The 22,137-nt window shown below is 41.9% G+C and overlaps 1 protein-coding gene across 1 annotated transcript; it reads right to left on the bottom strand.

Annotated features, from left to right (window-relative positions):
* Positions 1–13,797: 13,797 nt before the first annotated feature.
* On the bottom strand, positions 13,798–21,147 carry LOC109759783 (uncharacterized). Its single transcript, XM_073504042.1, has 2 exons — positions 20,406–21,147; positions 13,798–13,925 (listed from the first exon to the last, which is right to left on the bottom strand). Exons 1-2 carry the CDS (start codon positions 21,145–21,147, stop codon positions 13,798–13,800), a joined length of 870 nt encoding a protein of 289 aa, XP_073360143.1.
* Positions 21,148–22,137: the final 990 nt, after the last annotated feature.

A 22,137-nucleotide genomic window follows, 5' to 3' on the forward strand; every position in this document is an offset into this window, starting at 1 on the left:
TACTCGTTCCGTAACAGATCATCCCGTGATCAACTCCTTGGTCACATTGTGCACATTATGATGATGTCCTACCGAGTGGGCCCAGAGATACCTCTCCGTTTACACGGAGTGACAAATCCCAGTCTCGATTCGTGCCAACCCAACAGACACTTTCGGAGATACCTGTAGTGCACCTTTATAGTCACCCAGTTACGTTGTGACGTTTGGTACACCCAAAGTATTCCTACGGTATCCGGGAATTGCACAATCTCATGGTCTAAGGAAATGATACTTGACATTAGAAAAGCTCTTAGCAAACGAACTACACGATCTTGTGCTAGGCTTAGGATTGGGTCTTGTCCATCACATCATTCTCCTAATGATGTGATCCCGTTATCAACGACATCCAATGTCGATGGTCAGGAAACGGTAACCATCTATTGATCAACGAGCTAGTCAACTAGAGGCTTACTAGGGACATGGTGTTGTCTATGTATCCACACATGTATCTGAGTTTCCTATCAATACAATTTTAGCATGAACAATAGACAATTATCATGAACAAGGAAATATAATAATAACCATTTTATTATTGCCTCTAGGGCACATTTCCAACAAAATAGACCCGGGGGCCAAAGGTTTCACTAGTGGCTTCTCTCAAGATAGCATAAGTATTACGGTGGGTGAACAAATTACTGTCGAGCAATTGATAGAATTGAGCATAGGCATCACATCCGTGACAAGTAGACCGACTCCTGCCTGCTTCTACTACTATTACTCCACACATCGACCGCAATCCAGCATGCATCTAGTGTATTAAGTTCATAAGAACGGAGTAACGCTTTAAGCAAGATGACATGATGTAGAGGGATAAACTCATGCAATATGATATAAACCCCACCTTTTTATCCTAGATGGCAACAATACAATAGGTGTCGTTTCCCCTACTGTCACTGGGATCGAGCACCGCAAGATTGAACCCAAAGCTAAGCACTTCTCCCATTGCAAGAAAGATCAATCTAGTAGGCCAAACCAAACTGATAATTCGAAGAGACTTGCAAAGATAACCAATCATACATAAAATAATTCAGAGAAGATTCAAATATTGTTCATAGATAATCTTGATCATAAACCCACAATTCATCAGATCTCGACAAACACACCGCAAAAAGAGTTACATCGAATAGATCTCCAAGAAGATCGAGGAGAACTTTGTATTGAGATCCAAAGAGAGAGAACAAGCCATCTAGCTAATAACTATGGACCCGAAGGTCTGTGGTAAACTACTCACACATCATCGGAGAGGCTATGGTGTTGGTGTAGAAGCCCTCTGTGATCGATTCCCCCTCCGGCGGAGCGCCGAAAAAGGCCCCAAGATGGGATCTCACGGGTACAGAAGGTTGCGGCGTTGGAAATAGGGTTTCGTGGTGCTCCTCGATGGTTTTGGGGTACATAGGTATATATAGGAGGAAGAAGTAGGTCGGTGGAGCCACGAGGGGCCCACAAGGGTGGAGGGCGCGCCCAGGGGGGTAGGCGCGCCCCCTGCCTCGTGGCCTCCTTGTTGGTTGCTTGACGTCCACTCCATGTCCTCTGGATCACGTTTGTTCCAAAAATCACGCTCCCGAAGGTTTCATTCCGTTTGGACTCCGTTTGATATTCTTTTTCTGCGAAACACTAAAATAGGCAAAAAAACAGCAATTTGGGCTGGGCCTCTGGTTAATAGGTTAGTCCCAAAAATAATATAAAAGTGTATAATAAAGCCCATTGAACATCTAAAACAGATAATATAATAGCATGAAACAATAAAAAATTATAGATACATTGTTGACGTATCAAGCATCCCCAAGCTTAATTCCAGCTCGTCCTCGAGTAGGTAAATGATAAAAACAGAATTTTTGATGTGGAATGCTTCTTAGCATAATTTTCAATGTAATTCTTTTTATTGTGGCATGAATATTTAGATCCGAAAGATTCAAGATAAAAGTTTAATGTTGACCAAGCAATTATGTCTTATCAAAATAACATAGCCAAAGAAAGCTTATCCCTACAAAATCATATAGTTAGGCCATGTTTCAATTTCGTCGGATAAAACGTTCTCATCATGCATAACCCCGATGACAAGCCGAGCAATTGGTTCATACTTTTTAACGCGCTTCAGCCTTTTCAACCCTTACGCAATACATGAGCGCAAGCCATGGATATAGCACTATGGGTGGAATAAAGTATAATGATGGGGGTTATGTGAGAAGACAAAAAGGTAGAAAGTCTCACATTGACGCGGCTAATCAATAGGCTATGGAGATGCCCATCAATTGATGTCAATGAGAGGAGTAGGGATTCCCATGCAACGGATGCACTAGAGCTATAAATATATGAAAGGTCAACAAAAGAAACTAAGTGGGTGTGCATCCAACTTGCTTGCTCACGAAGACCTAGGGCATTTTAAGGAATCCCATCATTGGAATATACAAGCCAAGTTCTATAATGAAAAATTCTCACTAGTATATGAAAGTGACAACATAGGAGACTCTCTATCATGAAGATCACGGTGCTACTTTGAAGCACAAGTGTGGAAAAAGGATAGTAACATTGTCCCTTCTCTCTTTTTCTCTCGTTCATTTTTTTCTCTTTCTTTTTTTTTCTTTTTGGGCCTTCTCTTCTTTTTTTTTCTTTGGCTTCTTTTTTTTAGTCCGGAATCTCATCCCGGCTTGTGGGGAATCATAGTCTCCATCATCCTTTCCTCACATGGGACAATGCTCTAATAATGATGATCATCACCCTTTTATTACTTACATCTCAAGAATTACAACTCAATACTTAGAACAAAATATGACTCTATGTGAATGCCTCCGGCGGTGTACCGGGATATGCAATGAATCAAGAGTGACATGTATGAAAAATTATGAATGGTGGCTTTGCCACAAATACGATGTCAACTACATGATCATGCAAAGCAATATGACAATGATGGAGCGTGTCATAATAAACTGAACGGTAGAAAGTTGCATGGCAATATATCTCAGAATAGTTATGGAAATGCCATGATAGGTAGGTATGGTGGCTGTTTTGAGGAAGATATAAGGAGGATTATGTGTGATAGAGCGTATCATATCACGGGGTTTGGACGCACCGGCGAAGTTTGCACCAACTCTCAAGGCGAGAAAGGGCAATGCACAATATCGTAGAGGCTAGAAAATTGTGGAAGGTTGAGAGTGCGTATAATCCATGGACACACATTAGTCATAAAGAACTCATATACTTATTGCAAAAGTTTATTAGCCCTCGAAGCAAAGTACTACTACGCATGCCCCTAGAGGGATAGATTGGTAGGAAAAGACCATCGCTCGTCCCCGACCGCCACTCATAAGGAAAGCAATAAAAGAACACCTTATGTGTGAAAATTGTAACACAACTTTTACCATACGTGCATGCTACGGGACTTGCCAACCTTAGCACAAGTATTTCTCAATTTCACAATTACTCAACTAGCACACTCTAATATTACCACCTTTATATCTCAAAACACTTATCAAGTATCAAACTTCTCATGATATTCAATGAACTCAATATGGAAGTTTTTGTTATGCTCATCTTGGATGCCTATCACATTCGGATTAATTTCGCAATTAAAGCAAATTACCATGCTGTTTAAGACTCTCAAAATAATATAAGTGAAGCATGAAAGATCAAATAATTTCTACAAAATAAAACCACCACCGTGCTCTAAAATATATAAGTGAAGCACTAGAGCAAAAACTATATAGCTCAAAAGATATAAGTGAAGCACATAGAGTATTCTAACAAATTCCGAATCATGTGTGTCTCTCTCAAAAGGTGTGTCCAGCGAGGATGATTGTGATAAACTAAAAATCAAAGACTCAAATAATACAAGACGCTCCAAGCAAAACACATATCATGTGGTGAATAAAAATATAGCCCCAAGTAAAGTTACCGATAGATGAAGACGAAAGAGGGGATGTCTTCCGGGGCATCCCCAAACTTAGGCTTTTGGTTGTCCTTGAATTTTACCTTGGGGTGCCTTGGGCATCCCCAAGCTTAGGCTCTTGCTAATACTTGTTCCATAATCCATCAAATCTTTACCCAAAACTTGAAAACTTCACAACACAAAACTTAACAGAAAATCTCGTGAGCTCCGTTAGCAAAAGAAAAATAAACACCACTTCAAGGTACTGTAATTCACTCATTCTTTATTTATATTGGTGTTAAACCTACTTTATTCCAACTTTTCTATGGTTCATAACCTCCGATACTAGCCATAGAATCATTAAAATAAGCAAACAACACGCGAAAAACAGAATCTGTCAAAAACAGAACAGTCTGGAGCAATCTGTAACTTACGTATACTTCCCTAACTCCAAAAATTCTGAAAAATTAGGAAGGCCTGAGCAATTTGTCTATTAATCTTCTGAAAAAATAATCAACCTAATAGCACTCTTCAGTAAAAAAATGGCAGCTAAATTCGTGAGCGCTAAAGTTTCTGTTTTCTACAGCAAGATCATAAGAACTACACCCAAGCTTTCCTAAAGGTTCTACTTGACACAAACACTAATTAAAACATGAAAACACATCTTAACAGAAGCTAAATCAAAGATTTATTACTAAACATCACCAAAAAGCAAAAAACTAAAACAAAATTGGGTTGCCTCCCAACAAGCGCTATCGTTTAACGCCCCTAGCTAGGCATAAAAGCGAGGATAGATCTTGGTATTGCCATCTTTGGTAGGCAATCCATAAGTGGCTCTCATAATAGATTCATATGGTAATTTAATTTTCTTTCTAGGGAAGTGTTCCATGCCTTTTCTTAACGGAAATTGGAATCTAATATTTCCTTCCTTCATATCAATAATTGCACCAATCGTTCTAAGGAAAGGTCTACCAAGAATAATAGGACATGAAGGATTGCAATCTATATCAAGAACAATGAAATATACGGGCACATAATTCCTATTTGCAACAATAAGAACATCATTAATTCTTCCCATAGGTTTCTTAATGGTGGAATCCGCAAGGTGCAAGTTTAAAAAACAATCATCAAATTCACGGAAACCTAGCAAATCACACAAAGTTTTTGGGATCATGGAAACACTAGCACCCAAATCACACAAAGCATAGCATTCATGATATTTAATTTTAATTTTAATTTTAGGTTCCCATTCATCATAAAGTTTTCTAGGGATAGAAACTTCCAATTCAAGCTTTTCTTCATAAGATTGCATTAAAGCATCAACAATATGTTTAGTAAAAGCTTTATTTTGACTATAAGCATGCGGAGAATTTAGCACGGATTGCAACAAGGAAATACAATCTATTAAAGAACAATTATCATAATTAAATTCCTTGAAATCCAAGATAGTGGGTTCATTGCTATCTAAAGTTTTGACCTCTTCAATCCCACTTTTACCAATTTTAGCATCAAGATCTAAAAACTCCGAATTTTTGGGACGCCTTCTAACTAAAGTTGACTCATCTCCAGTCCCATCATTATCAAGATTCATATTTAAAAACAAGGATTTAATAGGGGACACATCAATTACTTTTAGATCTTCATCTTTATTATCATGAAAACTAGAAGAACACGCTTTTACAAAGCAATCTTTCTTAGCACGCATCCTAGCGGTTCTTTCTTTGCACTCATCAATGGAAATTCTCATGGCTTTGAGAGACTCATTGATATCATGCTTAGGTGTAATAGATCTAAGTTTCAAAGAATCCACATCAAGAGAAATTCTATCCACGTTCCTAGCCAATTCATCAATCTTAGACAATTTTTCTTCAAGCAAAACATTGAAATTCTTTTGAGAAATCATAAATTCTTTAACACTAGTATCAAAATCAGAGGGCATCTTATTAAAATTTTCATAAGAGTTGTTGTAGGAATTACCATAATTATTAGAGGAATTACTAGGATACGGCCTAGGATTAAAGTTTCCTCTATATGCGTTGTTACCAAAATTATTCCTACCAACAAAATTCACAGCCATAGATTCATTATTATTCTCAATCAAAGTAGACAAAGGCATATCATTAGGATCAGAAGAAACACTCTTATTAGCAAAAAAATTCATAATTTCATCCATCTTTCCACTCAAAACATTAATGTCTTCAATCGCATGAACCTTTTTACTAGTAGATCTTTCAGTGTGCCATTGAGAATAATTAACCATAATATTATCTAGCAGTTTAGTAGCTTCTCCTAATGTGATTTCCATAAAAGTTCCTCCCGCGGCCGAATCTAAAAGATTTCTAGAAGCAAAATTCAATCCGGCATAAATTTTTTGTATAATCATCCATAAATTCAAACCATGTGTAGGGCAACATGTTCATGATCAAGTTGTGCAACATGTTCATGATCAAGTTGCTTAAAATTCATAATACCGTTTCTAAGAGAGATGATCTTAGCGGGAGGAAAATACTTAGAGATAAAAACATCTTTGCACTTATTCCAAGAATCAATACTATTTTTAGGCAAAGACGAAAACCAAGTTTTAGAGCGATCTCTAAGAGAAAACGGAAATAGCTTCAATTTAACAATATCATTATCCACATCTTTCTTCTTTTGCATATCACACAAATCAACAAAGCTATTTAGATGGGTAGCGACATCTTCACTAGGAAGGCCGGCGAATTGATCTTTCATGACAAGATTCAACAAAGCAGCATTAATTTCACAAGATTCAGCTTCGGTAAGAGGAGCAATCGGAGTGCTAAGAAAATCATTGTTGTTGGTATTGGCAAAGTCACACAATTTAGTATTATCTTGAGCCATCGTGACAAGCAAGCAATCCAACACACAAGCAAACAAGAAGCAAGCGAAAAAGAGGCGAACGGAAAGAGAGGGCAAATAAAACGGCAAGGGTGAAGTGGGGGAGAGGAAAACGAGAGGCAAATGGCAAATAATGTAATGCGAGGGATAAGAGTTTGTGATGGGTACTTGGTATGTCTTGACTTGTGCGTAGACTCCCGGCAACGGCGCCAGAAATCCTTCTTGCTACCTCTTGAGCATGCGTTGGTTTTTCCCTTGAAGAGGAAAGGGTGATGCACCAAAGTAGCGTAAGTATTTCCCTCAGTTTTTGAGAACCAAGGTATCAATCTAGTAGGAGGCCACACGCAAGTCCCACGTACCTACACAAACAAACAAGAACCTCACAACCAACGCGATAAAGGGGTTGTCAATCCCTTCACGACCACTTGCAAAAGTGACATCTGATAAAGATAGTAAAGTAAATATTTTTGGTATTTTTATGGATAAAGATTGGAAAGTAAAGATTGCAAAATAAAGTAAGAGGGAAATAGTAGATTGGAAACTTATATGATGGAAAATAGACCCGGGACCATAGGTTTCACTAGTGGCTTCTCTCAAGATAGCATAAGTATTACGGTGGGTGAACAAATTACTGTCAAGCAATTGATAGAATTGAGCATAGTTATGAGAATATCTAGGTATGCTCATGTATATAGGCATCACGTCCATGACAAGTAGACTGACTCCTGCCTGCATCTACTACTATTACTCCACACATCGACCGCTATCCAGCATGCATCTAGAGTATTAAGTTCATAAGAACGGAGTAACGCTTTAAGCAAGATGACATGATGTAGAGGGATAAACTCATGCAATATGATATAAACCCTACCTTTTTATCCTCGATGGCAACAATACAATAGGTGTCGTTTCCCCTACTGTCACTGGGATCGAGCACCGCAAGATTGAACCCAAAGCTAAGCACTTCTTCCATTGCAAGAAAGATCAATCTAGTAGGCCAAACCAAACTGATAATTCGAAGAGACTTGCAAAGATAACCAATCATACGTAAAAGAATTCAGAGAAGATTCAAATATTGTTCATAGATAATCTTGATCATAAACCCACAATTCATCGGATCTCGACAAACACACCGCAAAAGAAGATTACATCAAATAGATCTCCAAGAGAATCGAGGAGAACTTTGTATTGAGATCCAAAAAGAGAAAAGAAGCCATCTAGCTAATAACTATGGACCCAAAGGTCTGAGGTAAACTACTCACACATCATCGGAGAGGCTATGGTGTTGATGTAGAAGCCCTCCGTGATCAATGCCTCCTCCGGTGGAGCGCCGGAAAAAGCCCCAAGATGGGATCTCATGGGTACAGAAGGTTGCGGCAGTGTAATTAGGTTTTCGTGGTGCTCCTCGATGGTTTCGGGGTACGTAGGTATATATAGAAGGAAGAAGTAGGTCGGTGGAGCCACGAGGGGCCCACGAGGGTGGAGGGCGCACCCAGGGGGTAAGCGCGCCCTCTGCCTCGTGGCCTCCTTGTTGGTTGCTTGACGTCCACTCCAAGTCCTCTGGATAACGTTTCTTCCAAAAATCACGCTCCCGAATGTTTCATTCCGTTTGGACTCCGTTTGATATTCTTTTTCTGCGAAACACTGAAATAGGCAAAAAAACAACAATTTGGGCTGGGCCTCCGGTTAATAGGTTAGTCCCAAAAATAATATAAAAGTGTATAATAAAGTCCATTGAAACAGATAATATAATAGCATGGAACAATCAAAAATTATAGATACGTTGGAGACGTATCACCCTGCCCCGACGCGCCGCCCCGGCCCGTGCCCCTGCCCCGACCACGCCCTGCCCCGACCACACGATGCCGCCACGTTCGGTCCGGCCGCCGGCCTTCCTCTCTGTTTTTTTCATAGATATGATGTTTTTTTTCAGATTATATGTATATGTGTGATTATATGTATGTGTGTATATATGATTATATGTCCTTTTTTTTCCAGATTTTTTGTTCATATATATGATAATTTGTTTTTTGTATTTTTATAAAAATGTATATATGTATGTATGTTCTCTGTGTATATATGTTCATATATGCAAAAGTTAGATTTTTAGAAAGTTATATCTATGCAAGTTCTCTATTCTAATCATTAGATTTCGAAATAATTTCCATTTCTTTTCTAAAAAGAAAAAAAATGTTTTAAATAAAACATTTTTCTTTAGTGATATTAAATATTTTTATGCAAAAAGAAGTGCTTTAAAAAGAATGATTTAGTACCTTTTAGGTTAGTTTCATTTTTATAAAAGTTTTATATATTTAGGAAGAAGGAAGAGAAGGAAGAAGGAAGAAGAAGAAAAAGTTTTATATATGCAAAAGTTACATTTTTAGAAAAGTTTTATATATCTAGCTAGAAAAATAATAGAACTAGTTAAACTAGTTTATTTTTAGTAAGTACTACTTTATTTTATTTATAGTAAGTGCTTATAGTAGTTGAACTAGTTGATTTAATAAAACTACTTTATTATACTATATATAGAAGTAGTTTATTTTTAGTAAGTACTACTTTATTTTATTTATAGTAAGTGTTTAGTAGTTTAACTAGTTTACTCCCGCATCGACGTCGACGATGCCTATCCCGCATCCATGTCAATATGAGTCCTATAAGATATTTTGAAATGTTTTTCCTCATATTTTCAACCATTGAAATGTAATGGCCATCAAAGTTTGAATGCTCATATGATGTAGATAAAAACATGTATATTTCCATTCCGGCAAATTTCAGGCCATCGATATGTCCTTTTTTAGAAAGATAATTAGACGATATTTCGGGTTGACTTTAAGTCTGTCGAGTCTCCACCATATATGAGAGGACGAAGATCCCGACTGTTTTCATGGGGGTAGCTTCTCCTTCGTTCCCGTGTGCTAGACAATTTGGTGTAATGCACTCGGGAACGAAAGGAGGAGCTACCATCACCGACGGTCACAAATGTCAGAGAGGAATCAGTGAGGGAGAGTCTCCACCATATATGAGAGGATGAAGAATCCTGACTGTTGTCGTGGGGGTAGCTTCTCCTTCATTCCCGTGTGCTAGACAATTTGGTGTAATGCACTCGGGAACGAAAGGAGGAGCTACCATCACCGACGATCGAATATATACCCCATGTGAGCTGAGAGTTTTCAAGAAAAGACTCGACAGACCGATAGTCAACCCGTGATGAATAATAATGTTCTAATTTAATTTTTATAGTACATATATTGAATTGTGCAAGTTTAAAATTTGAATTATGAACGTAGGAAATGTCATACTCGGACGACGAAAGTCTCCCGGGGGAGTGCGACTGGTGCCACGACGATCGAGGTATGTGCCACAGGCCTCACCTGGACGAAGATCGGCACTTCAGCATTAAGCTCGAGGAGACCTTCGATGTTGAAATGGTACGCAACGACGACAAGTGTTTTTTTCGTAATTAAGCACGACTTCAACTATTTCAACGTGTAATTTTCATCTTTTACAATTCGACTAGCTTATCCCATGCCATGCAAGACGCTCTGTCTTGGAGAGTATGGGTTTTGAAGACCATGAAAGTATGGAAACAAAGAAAATTCACCTAAGGACCCATCATGATATGGATTTTGAAGTAAATTTGTATAATTCTAAGAGCGTAACCCATTTTGGTTGCAAAAATTGGGAAGCACTTTGCAAGATGTATGATTTTGATGAGGGTATGCTTGTCACCATGGATCTTGGTGATCCTGACATCGACCAAGACAATATGGACATTTGGGTCCTTGTTGATACGCCTCCAATTCTACCGCTATGTGAGTTTCTCAAACATAGTTATTAACTAATTTATATTGTTCATTTCAAAATAGTTGACAGCTTATTTCCATTGACAGCTTATTTCGATTGTTCAAACAATGTGCCGAACATGGTAGACAGAACCTACTACACCGATGGCTCTGAGTTAACTTATAAGGAGAAAAATCATCTGGTCGCATTTTGTACTGATCTTGAGAATTACAATATCTATTGTAAAACTCCTCCACATTATGGTCAATACGTGCCACTAGTGCACGTGTTGAACTACGGTAACATCCATGAAGATGCCATGGTAAGATTTTTTAGTATTACGACATCAGTGCATCTTTTGCATAAGTTCTTTTAAAACTTAACTACATTGCTAACTACAAGTTATTACTATGTTTTTCAACAGGAAATCCCGAATGATTGTGTGCCTCATCTGATGTATCAGAGTGGTCGCCTTGATGTTTTGAACATACGGCCAGGTCATCTTACGAATCTCAACTGTCCATACCGGATTTCTAAAAGAAGTGGAGACATGAAAATCAAAGAATGGAAAAAATGTATGGACAGTCGTAAGGAGGTTCTTGGAAGCAAAAGGAAGTGAAACGCAAGAATTGGAGACAGGATGATCTCCATTCTCCATAATGGAGAGTCAGGGTCTATATTGTTTTATGCTATTTTACCTTAAAGAGGGTATTTAGGTCCTACCTAATACCGATGATCATGTGCTAAGAACAATTAAGTAGGGTTGGTTCGATGACTATGAGGATGATGATCGTATGACTTGTTATTAACAACGAGTAGAAGTTGTATGATGATGATTAGTAGGACTTATTATTATGATGATGCATGATGCGAGCATGAAGAGTTATTATATATCAGTGGGTGAAATGAATATGGATTGGATTGAAGTGAAGGCAACATGCATGTGGTGCATGTCGAAAGTAGTACTAATCCAAACTTGATCAAGTTAGGATTGGTATTACTTTCGACATGCACCACATGTCGCCTTCACTTCAATCTAAGCCATGTTTAGGCATAGCAGTAGCGCTGGTAAACCAAGCACAGAGATAAAAGAGGACACTTCTCTCTATTAGCTAGCTAACACCCTAAATTACCCCCTAAACCACCCCTTTCAGAAAAAAAACAAAACCTCAGCTCCTGCCAGCTGCTGACGCGTGGATGCCTTTTGGTCCCGGTTGGTGCCACCAACCGGGACCAAAGGCCCTCCTGCCTAGGCTCGCCGCAGCGGCCACGTGAAGGCCCATCTGTCCCGGTTGGTGTAAGAACCGGGACTAAAGGGGTAGGGCTTTAGTACCGACCCTTTAGGTTCCCCAACCGGGATAAAAGGGCCTTACAACCAGGACAAATGGCCCTTTTTCTACTAGTGCTCTATCCCCGTCTTCCCTCTCCTCCCCCCCCCCCCCCCCCCGCCGCCGGCGGGCGCCCCCGACGCTGGCTCGGGTGGTGTCGGTGGCGGCGGGACCTCCTGTCCCCGCGCACACGGCTTCCCTTCCCATGGCAGGGAACGGTGGCGGTGTTGTTCGGCTGGGCGGCGACCCGGCGGCGGGCAAGGTGGTGGTGCTGCCCCTTGGCAGCGGGGCGGCGAGGTGACGTGTGGTGGCTGGCAGCGCACCCCCGGCGCAGATCTGGCCCCTCCCGGCCCCATCTGGGTCCTAGCGGGCTGGCCATTGGCGTGGCTTCGATGTCCTCTACGTGGCGCGGAGGAGGAGCAGCTCGGACTCGAGGTGGTGGCACCGACGGCGTGCCTTCTGCAGCGTGACGACGGGAGCTTTACGGGCATCTGCGGACCTGGCCGGGCCTATGGGCCCACAGGCCTGGTATGCTCCTGTTGTTGCGTCCAGTTGGTTACCGCCATTGACGGTGGAGGTTGGGCCCTCCCGCATGCGGACGATGATGTTGTCCTGAGTCCCGGCTCCTCTTCTTCGTTGAGCTGGCCCCTTTCGCGGTGCCGTGGTGAGACGGCGCGGAAGCTTCAAGAACGTTTTGGCGCAGGGTGGTGGTTCGTTTGGTGGCGTGCTCCAGAGCGCCCGAGGTGCATTCAAGGAACTAAGTCCTAATTAATGTTTCCTAGCTACCAGCTACACGCAAAGATATATGTTGCTCTGTGCGCCACCCCAGAGCACCCAGATAGCTAGAAGTGACTATTGTATAAGTATACAAGAGAAATAGAGCGAAGAGTAAATAGGAACCCATCATGGGAACGAGCGGGATCAGAAAATAGGTGGACTCTTCTCTTGAATATGCACGATGTAACATCGATCCACTTTGTATGATTTACCACAGAACATCATGTCTGGGCAAGAAACATAGTGCCAGAGTACTAGGTTACATCTAACAATTTTATTGTACTTAAGTCCACAACTTTGGTCAAACCAACAACTCCCGACTCCTCCCGACTCCTCCCGTGTCGCCCCTGCGCGGCGACCGGGGGGAACCCTAGCGCCGCCGCGTCCTCGTCCCTCCCCCGACCTCTCCTCCTCGCCGCCGCCGGGGCGCGCCGCCGGGCAAAGCCCGGTCGGCGTCGGCGGCGGCGGGATCTCTTCTCCCACGACTCGCTGGATCTGGCGCGGGCGGATCGCGACGGCTGTTGACGGCGCGCTGGAGGCAGGGTGCGTCGGCGCGGGCTTGGGGGCGACGACAGGGCTCACGCTCGCGGTTTCCCTTGGTGTGCGTGGGAGTCCGCTTGGGGCGCGCGGCGGCGGCCCTCGGCAAGCGGTGACGGGCGCTGGGCTCTCGGCGGCGCTCCGGCGTGTGCAGGCGGCGGTGGTCCTGTGCGCGGTCGGCGGCTCCATCTCTGACCCGGATGATGCGGGGGATGGCGGCGGCCCGGCGTGGCCGGCGATCTGGATGCGGTGGTGCCGGCGGCTCGCTGATCTGCCGGTGCTCCAGGGTTCTGCCTGGTGGTGCTGGTGGTGACGGCGGCCCGTGCACAAGAGTTGGATCCCTTCGAACTGATCTGGGTGAAAACTTGCCTTTGACGTCTGCTAAGGCCGGCGGTGGCGGCGCTATCTGCATCGTTCCCTTCTTGAAGGCATCGCCGTGGAGAAGTTCAAGGGCACTCTCTGCTACCTCCGGGGGAAACCCTAGATCGGATGATCGGATGACGGCGGCACTCTGGTGTCATTCCTCTCTTGGGGGCGTCATTCTTGGAGGTACACACGTGATCAAGGGACTAGAGGACGGATTCTTTGGTGGAGCGGTGATTCATCCTACACACTGATGGCGACGGATCTTGACGGCGTGACGCAGTGCAGATTCGGAGTTCGCTGTGGGAGGATGGACTCGCGCAGGAGGACGACGCTGTCGGGCGTCGTGTTGGCGTCGATGGCAGAGAGACCTGGCACGGTACATGCAACAGTACAGCTCTGAAGATGGATTGGTGGCAGGTGGCTGCGGCGGCCTCATACCCGGCAGGCGTCCTGGTTGAGGAGTGCGCTTGACTGGTAGGTGCCCCATACCCGGCAGGCGTCCTGGTTGGGACCTCAGGTCTTAAATGTTTAGGTTTGGTTGCGATGTCTGTTTGGTATTAGGCCCGGACTATCTGCGCCCCTTCATCAATTGGATAGGTGTAGCGAGAGTTGTTGCTTAGACGATGGCTTTAGTCTTGCTGTTGTATGGCTTTGTAAGGTCTTGTGAGAATAATTAATAAAGGGGCCGTATGCATCGCCCAGATGCAGAGGCCGGGGGTCATCCTCCTTTTCTAAAAAAAAAGTCCACAACTTTAGCCTCCTCTGTTTTTGCAAAATAAAACACACTGTAGCCCCTTCTGAGATTATGTAAACTTAGTAGTTAGTATTAGTTAGTACTAACTAGGCCAAAACAACGGTTCCCTGCAAAATGGTGCATGAATGCAGCACGAAGACAAGTGGAAGATCCAGATCTGTCAAAATATAATTTATTTTGGATCGTTGTGTTCGACTCATGTTGATTCGTATATACAATATGTACAAAACATACCAGCGAGGAATAAAAATACTAACAACACATTTGTGTATAAAGCAGAAGAGAATTATCGTACGAGCTATGGTGCAACCCCGCAAGTAGACATAATACTGATCTTAACGCCAATTACGAAAAATTATTCTTATTTACCTTACATTTTAGTGTTTTTCTGACTGCCCATCCACTCTATACATCATCTCACCCAAGACTAACAAAAAGAGAGCATGTGATCCCCCACTGTATATCATGTTTGGATCCATCCAAGTCCATCAGTATACACAACATGGTGATCATCCCCGCATGTGTTAGCCAGTCAAAGCGGATGAGCATCATAGCATACCTTACAAGTAGTTCAAAGCCAAACTATGATTAGGAAACCAACGGTGAAGACTTATCAACTAGTCTGAACTGTTTTTACTCCTCGCATGTTTATCAAGCATTCTGGGTCACATACATATCTCTGATCAGTAAAAAAGCCAAGAAACTGCAGGCACTGAGAGAACACCAACAAACCACAACCAGAGAATCGGTGGGGGGAGATGCAATGGAAAGCGATGCTAGGGGTCGGATGGGAGGGGAAGGATGTACATTCTATCGGCGGGTGAGGCAGCATCGTGCAATAGGAGAGTCATTCGACTCTCCTGTTAAATGAACTTCTACTCAATGTACTAAAGAGTACATCACACAAAATATATTTACATTGAATTAACATGTACAACGAAAAAGAACACCCACTAGAATCAGAATATATAATAGGCTATCAAATTGCTCCTGATCTACACATTATAAAACGTGGGCATTGCTCCAAGCTCGTCAGTTTTACCACTCACATAAGGCTAGATTGACTGTCCTAAGTAGCCCAACCCCCTTACCCACGGCAGGTCCTTTTCTTTGCCCCCGCAGCCCTACATTTTATTTTTATTTTTCTTCTTTTTGCAAAAGCTCAGGATGCCTAATATTCTACTCTCTACATGCAACTCTGATCAGAACAGAGACACAGAAGCACCACCTCCAACTCTGCCGCCTCCCAAGTTGTTCTAGACTTGAGCCACTTTACCTATATGTCAGTCGTGTGAAAATTAATTTTAGGTAAGTCAACTTTTTTTGAGCATTGATGATTCGTGTTCTTTCTTTTCCTTGGGCTGTTTTATGAGCTAGTTTGGGCTGTTCTTTTTTTGACTGGCCACATATTTGCGTCAGTGGATTTGGCACTGAGGTGAAGCCCGTTAGCTTTGCCGCCTAGCCCACCCGTGCATTAGTTCATCAGCCAGGAACTCAATCAGCGAGTATATGTGTTTGTCTGCAGCTGGCAAACAGCTTATAGCGTAAGTACGCATGTCGCCGAAAAATCGGTAGCTGGTGTGCTGTCTAGCTTGGTTAGCGAAATCAGCGAGGTACATGTGTGTTTCCAGCCAGCACCTAGCTTCCAGCCTGTGCGCACCTCAACAGCTGTTAAAATATGATAGCTACATCTTCGATCTAGTACCTACCTAGTTCCTTGCTACTCCTACTACAGCAGGACGACGCATGAGAGCGTGAGGCCACATAAGGGCATCAACAGTGCTATACACACGACGCAACTTGGACGATTTGTGCATGACCCACCTGATCAAGCCGTTGATGCCTGGGCGAAAAGTGCAGCGGAGCATCAGATTTGCATGGGGCACAAATCGTCCCATGAAGCATCATCTGCGTAGTAGTTTCGTAAGGGCATCTGCGGAACGCAGAGGCAAGGTCAACTGGCCGGAGGCACCGATGCCAGCGATACCAACATGCAGCAACAGCGGTGTGCGCATAGGAAACCTCGTATTTTTTTTCTTTGTCTTCTCTTTGATGTGTTGAAGGAGTATGAGGAAACTTAATCTAGGTTATTGGTGGATAATTTTTCTGAACTCTAATGTTAAAATACTATTTCAGAGATCCATCGGTTGTGATCGCTTAGTTAGCCTAACTAATGGCCAGATGTTTCTGATTAATGTGGGATTTTCAAGCTAATTCCTCGGTTTTATATAGGGTTAAAGAGAGGGTGAGAAGTCTAATGGATTATTAGAGGGAAATATTTATTTTGTGGTGTACAAAGGTCATAAGGGCCTTGGGCAGATATTTGGATTTGTCAGGAAGGAGTCATAGGTACACAAACAAGTGTGCACTCGATCATTTTAGAAGATAGCCAAAGAAAATATTGATGATTGCACTCTTTACAAGAATTGCTATCCTCTGTTTCCTTATGGCACAAGTTGACTTGGATGCCCTAAATAAAGGAGCTAGAAAATTCAATAATTTTTGCAATAGATATTCCCATATAGGAAATTTGAGTTACTACTTATATGGCAACAATAAGCTTCTTTGCCATTATATCAACATCAACACCATGCAACGTACATAACTTCTACATGTTCTTCAGAAATCAAATACATCCACTGGTCAACTAAGTAGCAGTATTGCGCAAAATACAACACGAGTGTTCATGTACTCAATTTTTTTTGGAAAAAATGAAAAAAAAAAATGTGGCGCACAAGGATCACCAAAAACTTTCAGAACATTCTTTGGGATAAATGTTGTAGATGTCGAAGATTGACAGCTTATGAAATCGTACGTTTTATCATCTTATCTTCACTCTTGTACAACCATTGTTCAAGTCATTTGTGATGGTATCTTGTCGAAATCTCTGCCCAAATGAAGGTTGCAACCATCGGCCAAAATACTGTCACCGTTTGCAGGAAGAGAAGACGTGCAAATATCACCAATGCTGGATTTCCCATTCTACGATGTAATGCTCTTCCTACAGGATGACCTCGTAACGAGTCTACGTATCCACACAGAGATAAAATAGACGCCACCACACATATTATAGTAGCAGTCATGTGAGCAACTGGGGCTAGCACCAAATACAAGCTTAGCACGAAGGCAGTAGCCAAGCTAGTGACTGCACCGAACGCGAAAAATACTGCAATGTCAAAGTGCCAACCGCGCAATGGTACATCAACAATAGCTTTCCCAGAGTACATGAGACTGATTGTAGCTATACCAGCGCAACAGAATGCTAATGAATTGGCCACGATGAATGCATCAAAAACATACCGCCCAGAAAGTGCTGGTGTGCCTTCGCCTTTGTAACCTCCAGGTAGAGTGAAAGTTGCACCAAATGCCACAGTTGCCATTAGCACCGAGCCAAGGGCCAAAGTTTGTGTTGCATTTGTCATGTTTTGTGATTCTTTCTCTTCATCCTCTGGTTGAATGTACTCTCCTTCAAAGTGATCCAACCGACGACTGCCATGCTTAGCATGGCAATATTTTAACGCAACATTTACCAAATATCTAGGGTTCTGCAAGAGCAAACATTGGTTTAAGTCATATATGGAATAACCTTTTTTTTTTTGCCTTTGGCTAGAGGACCAAAGAATGAACGGAAAGGAAGAATTTATATTACCTATGCATAAATAGACCCGGCACCGGCACGAAGTTTGCTCTCCGATAGATCTAGGGGAGTTTCACCCTTGTCATTTATTACATTTAGTCGCACTTCCTGATTCTCCAAGAGCAAAGCAAATATATCCTGGTCCCCAAGCTTTACGCATAGGTGTAGCGCTGTGTTTCCATTATTGTCTTGCATATTCAAAATCCATGATAACGACTCAGTTTTGCAAGCATATGCGACTCAATAGCAACATGAAGGAAAGTTCTTCCCTTGATGTCACACAAACCAGCAACATTGGGACACTTGTCTAGGAATTTGACATTAGCCTTCTTCGCACCTGTGGAGGCAGCAATATGTATAGGAAATGATCCCATGTTATCTGATTGAAACATTGGAGAGTTCGATTAGCTAGGAGCAGTAGTGTGAATGGCACGCTTGAATTCCAAGCATCGCGATCCCATGGAAAATTGAACCAAGGACGGAAGATCCAGAAATTATGTACACCTCTCGGGTGCAACATTGATGTTGCAAAGCGAAGGGGTGTGCTCCCATTTTGGTCACCTTGTGTGGTAAGGCCAATTTTCCAGCTCAGTAGCATTTTTGTCATCACTGCAAAATTCCTCTTTATATTAGCTAAGTTCGTGGATGAAAAGTTTTTTTTTTAGTTATAGCTTTTGAAAATCTATTTTACAGCTCAACCTTATTTCCAAATAAGTGAACCATCCAACCATGCTACTAAGAATGGGAACTATTGTTTGATTATTTTACAAAATACACATCGATATTTAATGTTATCATGACATGTTCATCTGCTAAGAGTTATAAGTTATAAGAACATTCTTATCAATATGTTAGAATTTCAGCATGCATGCTTGTATGTTAGATAATTAACTTTCATAGTCCACTGATCTCGTCACACCTTGTTTGAATATATCAGTAAGAATCTCCCCTCTCACCTTAATTAGTCCCTCTGATCTAACCTAGACACACCCATCCATCATCATAGGAGTTGTTTATTTTCAAGTATATATATTATTTCATTCGCATTACACATAAAGATCATATTGTCGATGCCATCATCATTGTGAAAGTCGTAGGCCGCAACACCATATTGTAGCATTGTGCTTTAGTGCTCTTATATCGTAATCTCTGGCATGTTCAGATTCTATTGTGTCACTAAGAGAAATTTTAGAGTAAGATAGTTGATACATAGTAATGATGAGAAAGGGCAAATAATGGTGGGCTCCACCCATGTGGTGAAGGAAAGGAACCATCTTTAGTTTGGCTTATCCGTTGTGGTTTCCCACTACACGAGAGTTGCAATCCTAACAAGAGTGTTTCCCTCCATATTTTGTAGACGTTCAACGTGGGTTGATGGGATAGTGGTTCAGTATTGATAACCCACGCACGGGATCGTTCGTTTGACGCCTAGCATAACCCTATGAGGATTGGTGTTAATAGGAGTAACACCTGCTTCCATGTATTTTATCTTAGGCCTATGACCTACTACCTCCATCCGGATTTATTAGTCCACATTGTATTTTGGGTCAAAGTTTGACCACACATATTTGACTAACAAAATCCAAATGCATGTCATAAAAAATTATAATGTTGGATCTTATTTGAATGTAGTTTTTGATGATATTAGTTTTGCTAATTTATATTTTATTAGTTAAAGTCATGGTCAACATACAACCATAATATGAGGGGACTAATAAACCCGAACGAAAGTTGAGCGTAAGATATTTCTAAAAAAGGTAAAAAAAAATAGAGGATGCATAACGTCATCTCTTTTATAAAAGTGAGGAACACCGAGTTCTGCAGAACATTGCAAGCATACCCCTTAGGCGGCCAGGTTCGGAGCTGAGCGTAAGATGTTTACTCCGGCGTCCTAGATTAAGTACATTTATCATACCCGGAAAAAAAAGTACATTTATCACAATAACCATTATTATATGGTGCATTTATAATTTTTGTTTCATTTTAAAAAATTGATATGCATCAAACCACTCTTTAAAGGCTACATGAGGGGAAGTATTTGGTGCCATCTACTGTGTACGCGCTGATCTCGTGAGACTTTGCATTTTGCTGGTGTCATCGCATTAGTGTCATTTGTGTGCATTTTAGTCATGTAGATGTCGGGTTTGTATTCATGGTCTTTGTACCCGTTTGATGCGATATTATGACTTAATAAAATCTGTCATTTATCCAAAAGATAGAAATCAAAATGACTTTTTTTTTCAACTGTTTGAGTGGTATATAGCCACTCCCATATTCTCAAAATTTAGAACATCTACTACTACTATTTTCACATGGACAATGTAAAAAAAATTGTGTGTACATTAGTGATGAACGTTTTAGAACACTGGCTATATCAATCTTTAAATGACAGATATCTATCGACATACAAGGAGTGTAAATATCAAAGAAATGATGGAATTAATAATTCGTGCGTACCTTGGCTACGAAGAACAGCAGCATGCAGTGCATTTTGTCCATCTGGTCCAGAATACGAAAGATTACCATGACTATTGTCATATAGTGACTGCACAATGTGGACCTGCTCAAGCAGGATGGCTAGATACAACGGGGAAGTGCCGTCCGTTGGATAGCTGGCCAATTCTGAATCCGCCAGCATTAGCAGATCCACCATATCCTTATTTCCAATGCGGACAGCCGCATGCAAGGCCGTCTCCTTGCGACCATTTTCCTTTCTCAGGAGCACCTTCAACCTCTCTCCGCCATCGCTGTCCTCGCCTCTAGCGAGATCAATGAAACGAGAGACCATCTGGGAACTCCCGGCCCTGGCAGCGACATGCAGGGGCGTGTCACCCCTCTGGTTTTGTGTAACCACAAGGTGCTGCGCCTTGCGGTAGATAACGCCGGCACTCCTCATAAAGTTGTCGCCGTCACCGTATTTGGCCACCGCGTGTAGTGCGGTGTCCCTGCCTAGGGTGACGACCCCCACCGGCGGTCCTGCGGGGATTGAATGCTGATCAGAGCCAGCTTCTTCTACTCCATGGACAGAGGCTTGCTGCTGCGTCGCCAAGCCTGCGGCGGTGCTTGTGCCCTCGAGCAACTCAAGAAATGATTGAATTGGCACAGCATCTGACCGCCCGGGTGCATCTTCCCTGTCGAGGAGGTAATTCAGTGCTTGCCAGGAGCCACAGCATGATGACGCTAGCAGCAGGGGGTTCATCGTTGCTGGGGTAGCCGGGTTACTGCTGGAAGCCGTAAGCACCACCATCGATGTCATTAGCCCCGCCTGCTGCTGAGCCTCCGTTGAAGCCAACAGGCTTCCTCTGTAGTATGTGGATCCACAATGTATAGCTGTAGTTAATTAGCTCGATGTAGCATGCTCACCTTGTAGGCACACTCCATATATATGTACGTGCTTGTCACTTGGAATGTGCTTGGTCCAGGGAAACGGTGAGGATGACCAGGAATAAAAAATTACTACATAAGCATACTAGCTACTCCTATCTTTAGGTTCCTCCGTAAATGTACTTCTCTAATCTGGTGGGCCTTTTCCATACATTATGTGAAACAAGTCCTCACTCCTCATATCTTATTAGTGAAACTAAATAGTACAAATTCATGGAAACCCATGTTTTCTTCTTTTTCTTCTTTAACCATGAATCCCAAAAAAATATCTACCTCCTTTCCTTTTCATGTACTTTCCTGGCAAGGAAAAATTAAAATATAAGTCACTAGTTATTTTGAAGTTATTTGTAATCTCATACACATACAAATTTGCAATTATTCATCTACTACTGAAATTTTGGTTTATTTTATCGATGCAAATTGGATTTGGATAGAAAGGTACATTCTTTTATTTTAGATAGAAGAAATGTTTATTCTATTTAAAATATAAGAACAAATTTTGTTTGTTTATTTATTCCTATATGCAATTTATTGAATTGATACACCATTTCATTGATATCATTTAGCAAAATGGAACACAACATATGCATCCATCTTCCGGCTCTAGAATTTCACGGGATATGAGAGAAACTTGTTAGTGGATATGAGAGAAACTTATTTAGTTATATAGAAGTTCTATTCGATTCACCATTCTAGTATTGTGCATAGTGTATTTTATGATCTGTTGTAAAAAAAAGACATAAATTTAAGAAAGCTAGTCTCTCTAGTTACAAAAGCTAGATTATCGATCAATCCACCTCAGTGT

The sequence above is a fragment of the Aegilops tauschii genome, chromosome 1, assembly GCF_002575655.3.
Source record: "Aegilops tauschii subsp. strangulata cultivar AL8/78 chromosome 1, Aet v6.0, whole genome shotgun sequence".
Classification (NCBI taxonomy): Eukaryota; Viridiplantae; Streptophyta; class Magnoliopsida; order Poales; family Poaceae; genus Aegilops; species Aegilops tauschii.

Excerpts from the sequence above, each read along its gene's own strand:
- LOC109759783 (XM_073504042.1), bottom strand. The coding sequence starts at position 21,147 with ATGAACCCCCTGCTGCTAGCGTCATCATGCTGTGGCTCCTGGCAAGCA. Across the intron at positions 13,926-20,405 it reads TGCTGTTCTTCGTAGCCAAG|GTCTCTCTGCCATCGACGCC; the intron begins GTACGCACGAAT and ends GTACCGTGCCAG.